This window comes from Dermochelys coriacea, chromosome 1 (genome assembly GCF_009764565.3).
Source record: "Dermochelys coriacea isolate rDerCor1 chromosome 1, rDerCor1.pri.v4, whole genome shotgun sequence".
NCBI lineage: Eukaryota > Metazoa > Chordata > Testudines > Dermochelyidae > Dermochelys > Dermochelys coriacea.
In genome coordinates, this window is record NC_050068.2 from 259,822,403 (window position 1) to 259,830,188 (window position 7,786).

The following is a 7,786-nucleotide window of genomic DNA, read 5'->3' on the forward strand; positions in this document are numbered from 1 at the left end:
CTGTATTTGTCCTTGTGGTAAAATTGTTTGCTAAGTTTCAGTGAGTTACAGCTGTGCAAGCCCAATGAAGGCCATTAGCTTCCACACCAGTTGCTAAGGCCATAACTTGAAGACAATATGGCTGCTGCCAGAAGTAGCTGAGGCCACAAGTTTGTCCTACAAAACCTTTATTCCTTATAATAATGCCTGAGCAGCCAAAAAAACAGCTTGACTGCCAGAGCCCAGGCTGAGTTTCTAAGGTTGGCGTTATGCAAAAACATCTAATTATAACTGAATACACCTGAGTCAGCAAGGGAAGGGGGAGCAGGGCTGGCACAGCTTGGGGGAGGAGCCATGGGGGAGCAAGGGAAAGAGGGGGGCAAAGCTAGCATGGCATGGGGAGAGGCCATGGAAGAGCACGGTGTACTGGAGGGCAAGGCTGGCACAGCAGGAGGAGGGGATAGCCAAGGGGAAGCAAGAGACACTGGGGGGCAGGATGGCACAGTGGGGAGAGGGGCAACAAGGGTACTGGGGGGCAAGGCTAGCATGGCAGGGGGAGCAAGGGAAAGTGGAGGCAGGGCTGGCACTGAAGAGATAGGGATCAAGGGAAAGCGGGGTGGTGCTGAGCAAGGCTGGCACGGTGGGCACTGATGAAACAGCGGGGAGGGGGGCAGTGGGAGAGCAGGGGGCAGTGATGGCACCACAGGGGGAGGGGCAATGGAGGGGGAAGAGCTGGCATGGTGGGGGGTTGGCACCGCAGGGGTAGAGCTGGCATGGTGGGGGGCTGGCACAGCAAGGGGAGGGGCAGAGCTGGCACGGCGGGGGGAGGAGCAGTGGGGCAGGCGCGGTGGGGGCGGGGCTGGCACAGCGGGGGGAAGGGCGGCGGGAGGGGCAGTGGGGGCGGGGCTGGCAAGACCGTCCGGGCCGCGCACGTTGCAGCCCCCGGGGTCTCCACACAGGCCCCCTAGCTCCGCCCACCCCGCCGTTCAGCGCCGAAGCACAGTCCCTCCCCTAGCTGCGGCTCCCGCCGTTTGCGTCTTTCTCTCGCCCTAACCAATGGTAGCTCGAGGCATACGTGACCGCGCGGTATCAGCCAATCAGCGCCTTACAAGACCACGTGCTATTCCCTGTGCCCCGCTGAGCTCGGAGGCCGTCTTTGGCCAGGCTCAGCCTGGAGCGCTATGAGGCCCCGCCCCGTCTCTGCGTGACGTCACTCCGAGTCAATGAGGTGCGGTGTTAGAGTGAAATAAAATAGTCCCTGTGATCCTTCTGCCGAGTGTTCGCTAGCCCCAACCTCTGCCATGTGCGAGACCAAGATTCGTGGTGCCTTTAGCTAGGCAGGGGACGGTAGCTGGGCACAGAGCCCTTCGAATCGCCCTGGCAGTTTTGAGCGCGCGGTGAACGTGGCGGAAGGATACAGTGTGACCGGATCTCACTTTGTGGGGGAAAGCGAGCGGCAGCTATATAAGTGGGGAGCGCGGGGCGCGCCCTCTCATTGTCTGGCTGTCTGTTGAAGGCTCCGGGTGCCTGTGGGCGCAGCGGGGACTCGCTTGAACCGGAGGAGCCTCGCCGCCGCCGCCATGGCTTGGTAACGGCGGCAGGGCCAGCAGCGGCGTCGGCCAGTGCAGCGGGCGCAGCAACAGCAGCGGCGTCCTCGGCCCATCCCCGGCGTCTGCAACCATGGCGTGAGTACGGGGGTGGGGGCAGGGCCCTGGTCCCGCACCGGGCATGATCTGGTCGAGCGGGGGAGGGGATGAAGGCGCTGAGGCGGCTCCCCATGTCGGCGAATGGTTTCTCCCCCGGGGGGGGGCTGAGAATGGTGTAGTCCGTAGCGAGGGAGTTGGTCTCTCGCGAAGGGGGGGGGGAGAGAGGAACGGTCCGCTCGAGACGTTCTGAACGTTCCATTGCGCGTGCCCATTCCCTGTTAGGGAGCGAGCGCCTTACTGGGAAATACCATATTGAGGGGTAGAGGGGGTGTGTGGGGGGGGTGCCCAGGGCGCAACCATTTCGTACAGACAGGGCAGGAGCGGTCCACCCTGGAGATGGATGGGGGGGTCGGCACGTGGGTCTGGAGCCCTGAGCTCTGTGTCTCGCCTCCTCTCCAGGCCGAGCCCCTAGGACGCCGCTCTCGGGAGGAGCGCTATGGCCGCAGCCACAGATGGGGCAGGCTGCTCGTTCAGCCTCTCGCCCAACTGCTGCCCCGCTATTTTGTAAGCCTTGATTGAGTTCCTAGGCGGCAGCCCACGTTGTCCTGAAACGTCCTCTTTCGAGCTTTGCACTAAGCGCTCCGCTTCCCTGGCCGCGGGCTGGGGATCCGAGCTCTTCCACGCCTCTCTGCTCTTGCGGATTCTGGGCCGTCCCTAACCTGTTGGACGCCGGCAGCTGTCGGAGCAGCCCCAGTGGAAACGTGGCAGGAGGCACAAAATGGCTGCCTCTTTATAGGGTGGGAGGAGAGGCCCACGAGCAGGAACATGAAATGGCTGCAGCTTGGCATCGGCGCGAGAGTCCTGCTGGGCGTGAGTCACAGCAGAAGGGTGGGTGGGGCTCCAGCAGTGGCTCTGACCATATTTGGTCATGAGGAAACTTGAGTGGCCCTTTTGTTAAGACTTAATGGGCACCATTTTAGGCGTTACCAGATGTCGCTTCTGTGGGGATAGAGTTCCGAGACCGGCGGGAAGGGGTCAAAGTGCAAAGAATGTGTCTGGAAAAGTGAGACCCTGAAAAGGGAGGCAACCCCAGTCTGCTTAGTGTTCCATAGCTTGGTTTTGATAGTGGCATTTTTTTTGTTTTGTTGAAAGTGACCTTTCTACACCGGTAGAGAACATTCAGCATTTAAGTCAAATCAAACAAATGGCAGTTTCTGCTATATAACAAATGATCTTGTATCTTTGCTCCAGGTTTTTCAAAGCACCTCACAGCAGCATTGCTGTAATTGACAAAGACACCTACTCATCTACGCTCTTTGACAAAAAAGCATTAAAACTTCACCAGGATGAGCCTCTTGAACAACGAGATGCTGTTGGGGGATTTACCGTCCCCCTTCAACCAGTCGTCTTTGGTGGCTGAGGAAAGCCTAGGACTTCTAGATGACTACCTGGAGGTGGCCAAGCCCCTCCGTTCGCATGGGTTCTCCAGCGACAAGGCTAAAGCAGTCTCCTCCAATTGGCTGGCTGTGGATAGTTTGGGCAAAAACACAGATAACAGCCAGGGTAATGCATTACTTTATTCACACAGGAAATGTATCAATTTGGATCAGTTTAGACTAGGGAGTGTTCCCATCAAGTGTCCTATCAGGAAATATTTGCATATCACTTAACATTCTGACATTGTTGTAATTAACCAGTGAGCTGTTTAAATGGATGAAACAGCGGTGTCTGTTTAGAATCGAGCATCTCCCTCCATGTTCCACATATGGTTCAGAAGCCTATATTTTGGGGAAGGGTCCCACAAGATATGAGAATGTTGCTGTCATTTGCTTTCACTTATCTCTTAAGTCTCTCCCCAAACATTTCAATTCTATGTAGAGATTGGAGGAACCAGAGAGAAATGGAATGTCATAAGTCACTATCAGGGTTATTTTGTCCTGTATAGTAGAGCCCTGCAGCTCATCCCAGAACAAATGACAAGTATCAGGTGGGAAAACAACCAGACCCTCTTGGAGTCAGGTTGGTGCAGCCTCTTGTCCTGCCAGAAACCTCAGTCCACAGCACCGTGAGTGTACATGTCAAAGAGACTCACATGATAGTAAAAAGAAAAGGAGTACTTGTGGCACCTTAGAGACTAACAAATTTATTAGAGCATAAGCTTTCGTGAGCTACAGCTCACTTCATCGGATGCATTTGGTGGAAAAAACAGAGGAGAGATTTATATACACACACACAGAGAACATGAAACAATGGGTTTATCATACACACTGTAAGGAGAGTGATCACTTAAGATAAGCCATCGCCAACAGCAGGGGGGGAAGGAGGAAAACCTTTCATGGTGACAAGCAGGTAGGCTAATTCCAGCAGTTAACAAGAATATCAGAGGAACAGTGGGGGGTGGGGTGGGAGGGAGAAATACCATGGGGAAATGGTTTTACTTTGTGTAATGACTCATCCATTCCCAGTCTCTATTCAAGCCTAAGTTAATTGTATCCAGTTTGCAAATTAATTCCAATTCAGCAGTCTCTCGTTGGAGTCTGTTTTTGAAGCTTTTTTGTTGAAGGATAGCCACTCTTAGGTCTGTGATCGAGTGACCAGAGAGATTGAAGTGTTCTCCAACTGGTTTTTGAATGTTATAATTCTTGACGTCTGATTTGTGTCCATTCATTCTTTTACGTAGAGACTGTCCAGTTTGGCCAATGTACATGGCAGAGGGGCATTGCTGGCACATGATGGCATATATCACATTGGTAGATGCGCAGGTGAACGAGCCTCTGATAGTGTGGCTGATGTGATTATGCCCTATGATGGTATCCCCTGAATAGATATGTGGACAGAGTTGGCAACGGGCTTTGTTGCATGGTTCTGTTGTGTGGTGTGTGGTTGCTGGTGAGCTTGCTTACAGACAGCCCCCCAATCTGAAGCAAATACTCACCAGCAACCACACAACAGAACCACTAACCCAGGAACCTATCCTTGTGTGTGTGTGTGTGTGTGTGTGTGTGTGTAAATCTCTCCTCTGTTTTTTCCACCAAATGCTTCCGATGAAGTGAGCTGTAGCTCACGAAAGCTTATGCTCTAATAAATTTGTTAGTCTCTAAGGTGCCACAAGTACTCCTTTTCTTTTTGCAAATACAGACTAACACGGCTGCTACTCTGAATCACATGATAGTGGATGGCAGGAGCAGAGCCACGAAGCTGACAATTCATGCACTCTTGTGCCAACCCAAGGGGCACATAAAGGAGAGCTGACCCCATTGGCATGAGGCAGTGGTGGTGCTGGACTGGGGTTAGGTCAGAAAACAATTTGACCCTCCCAGAGTCAGGTGGGCTTGGGTCCAGTCTGGGTGAGGCCTAAAAATTAGGCCAGAGCAGCTCTCTGCTGTGCAGAACATATGAAAGTGATGGGAGAAGAATATGCTGCAAGTATTAGATTTGATAAATTGGCCTGTGGAAAAAAAATTTAGCAACAAGGGGCTGGATGGAGGAAAAAAATAAGCAAAATATTTTGCATCCTGCATTTTTTCAGAAGGCTTTTGTTGATTGAGTGTGACTGTTGTACTTTCATGGTAATTAAGTTTCCCTATGTTACAGAGGATGCCTTCTCAGGCATGGATTGGATGGTGGAGAAGATGGATCTGAAGGAATTTGACTTTGATGCCCTGTTAGGAATGGATGACTTGGAAGCCACCGTCTCTCCAGATGAGCTCATGGCCACGTTGGAAGACACGTGTGATCTATTAGACCCTCCTACCCAGGAAATTCACGACAAAGAATCTCCACTGATAACTGACCCAATCGTCCATCACCCTGAATCTCCAATTGGAGTAGATCAGGTTGCCTCACTCACTCTCCTTTTGTCTCTTCCCCTCTCCCCAGGGTCCCTGACTTCCACTCCAAACCAATCTTTTAGTTTAGATCTAGGCAGTGAAGTTGATGTACTGGAAGGAGACAGAAAGGCAGAAGCCACCACAGTGGTGGTGGTGGTCCCCAAGTTGGAGAAAGAGGAGGAAGCCCACTCAGATGATAGTGGAATATGCATGAGCCCAGAGTCTTATCTGGGGACCCCCCAACACAGTCCAACCACCTCTGTAGAATCTCTCAATGACCGTCAGTTTCCCACAGACCCCATTTGTGATTCAGTGCGGACCAAACCATATGATCATCCTGCCGCGAAGGTAGTGTCAGCAAAGGTGAAGGGAGAAAAAAGAGCTGATAAAAAACTGAAGAAGATGGAGCAGAATAAGACAGCTGCCACCCGTTATCGGCAGAAGAAGAGGGCAGAGCAAGAGGCCCTGTCTGGGGAGTGCCAAGAGCTAGAGCAGAAGAATGAAGCACTGAAGGAGAAGGCAGATTCCCTGAGCAAAGAAATCCAGTATTTGAAAGATTTGATCGAAGAGGTCCGCAAGGCCAAGGGCAAAAGAGCTAAAGTCCCTGAGTAGGGTAGTCAGTAGAAGTTCTGTGTGCATGTACATAAGAGCTTGATGCTAAACGTTGTGTATTATTGCCTAATAAATTATTTACTAGTGAGTTGGCTTTTGTGTCAGGGAGGGGTGCACTTGAATGAACAGACCATTTTTTCTCACTACAATCTCTGGCTGTCTTTATAAGCAAGAGTTTGGTAGCCTCTTAGACTCCACTAGCTAAAGGAATGGAGACAGTGTTTAAAATAAATGAGCTGTCACTGCTACTGGTGTAGAATTCAGAGACTTCAAGCAAACTGGGATAGGGGCTTGGAGGAAGACCCAGAATGCTGTAGATTTCCAAATGTTTTCAGGCTTTGGCCCTTAACCTACTTTATTGATTCATTTGCTTGTGACATAGGTCAGTCCTGAATCAGTGCACATGACACAATAGCTGTCATACAGGAAGCTGCCTGTGAACTAGAACACAACTGCAATGTTGAAGTATCTGAAAAATTTCAGAGTAGCAGCCATGTTGGTCTGTATTCGCAAAAAGAAAAGGAGTACTCTAAGGTGCCACAAGTACTCCTTTTCTTTTATCTGAAAAATGTTCCTGCTAGGAATCAACTGATCCTTAAAGGGGCAATGTGAGCATGAAAAAAGCATTTTCTTGAAACTAGTACAGCTTTTTCTTTTCATGTTTGCTTTTGTAGCAACAGAAACTGGCTAGATAAATGCACAAAATGATGTGGTTCTCCCAACTTAGTCTCCTATTTAGAGGTATACTAGCTACAAAATTTGCAAACTAGTGATTTTTCCAAATTGATGCTGTCCATTTAAAATAGGCAGCACAACTTGATGCATTTATTTTTGGAATTAAGGGGATCTTAAGGGAATAGCTTTAGACGTACATCTCTAGAGCCCCATTTTACGCTAAATTAGACTGATTAGAAGTGGAGTTGATTTATACATATTCATCAGGCTGTCATTGATGTGACAGGTTAATCTTCATGCTAGTCAACTGAAATAAAACACTCAAATGCTTGTATTCAGAACAGCTTTGGCATATTTTGTTACTGGCATTTGAGGAATCAATCGTTGGCAGTAGCTGAAAGGGTGGTTACCTACTTTTCTGTTGGCACCTTAGAGACTAACAAATTTATTAGAGCATAAGCTTTCATGAGCTACAGCTCACTTCATCGCATGCATGTAGCTCACGAAAGTTTATGGTCTAATAAAGTTGTTAGTCTCTAAGGTGCCACAAGTACTCCTTTTCTTTTTGCGAATACAGACCAACTTGGCTGCTATTCTGATACTTTCCTGTTGTACTAGCATATAGCTGTTGATACAAACTACATTGGGGGGGAAGAGCTTAAACTAGAAAGCAAGACCTGATAGAGGCATGGAGGAGTGTGGAGATGAATTCTGTCCCACTTGACTGAAAGGCTAAAATGGAAAATACTGGTTTGAGTCTGATGAACAGTAGAACCTGAGTTACAAATACTTAAAGAATGGAAGTTGTAACTCTGAATGTAACTGAACAAAACGTTAGGGTTCTTTCAAAAGTTTACAATTGAACATTGACTTAGTAAAGTATCAAAGCTGAAAAATGCTGCTTTCAACCATCTTAATTTAAATGAAACAAGCACAGAAAGTTTCCTTACTTTTAAACTTCCCCTTTATTTTTTTTTAAATAGTTTACATTTAACAGGACTGTACTGTATTTGATGTTTTTGGTCTCTGCAGCTGCCTGATTGT

At 49.3% G+C, this 7,786-nt stretch overlaps 1 protein-coding gene across 1 annotated transcript; it reads left to right on the forward strand.

Annotated features, from left to right (window-relative positions):
- The first annotated feature begins 1,512 nt into the window (after positions 1-1,512).
- On the forward strand, positions 1,513-6,153 carry ATF4 (activating transcription factor 4). The gene is made up of 3 exons (XM_038382646.2): positions 1,513-1,664; positions 2,877-3,188; positions 5,220-6,153. The coding sequence occupies exons 2-3, from the start codon at positions 2,972-2,974 to the stop codon at positions 6,065-6,067; spliced, it is 1,065 nt and encodes a 354-aa protein (XP_038238574.1). The 5' UTR covers positions 1,513-1,664; positions 2,877-2,971; the 3' UTR covers positions 6,068-6,153.
- The last annotated feature ends 1,633 nt before the right edge of the window (positions 6,154-7,786 follow it).

What these genes read in the sequence shown, in the direction of transcription:
- ATF4 (XM_038382646.2), top strand. Translation starts at nt 2,972, where the DNA reads ATGAGCCTCTTGAACAACGAGATGCTGTTGGGGGATTTACCGTCCCCC. An exon ending in AAACACAGATAACAGCCAGG is followed by an intron (nt 3,189 to 5,219) that starts GTAATGCATTAC and finishes CCTATGTTACAG; the next exon opens with AGGATGCCTTCTCAGGCATG.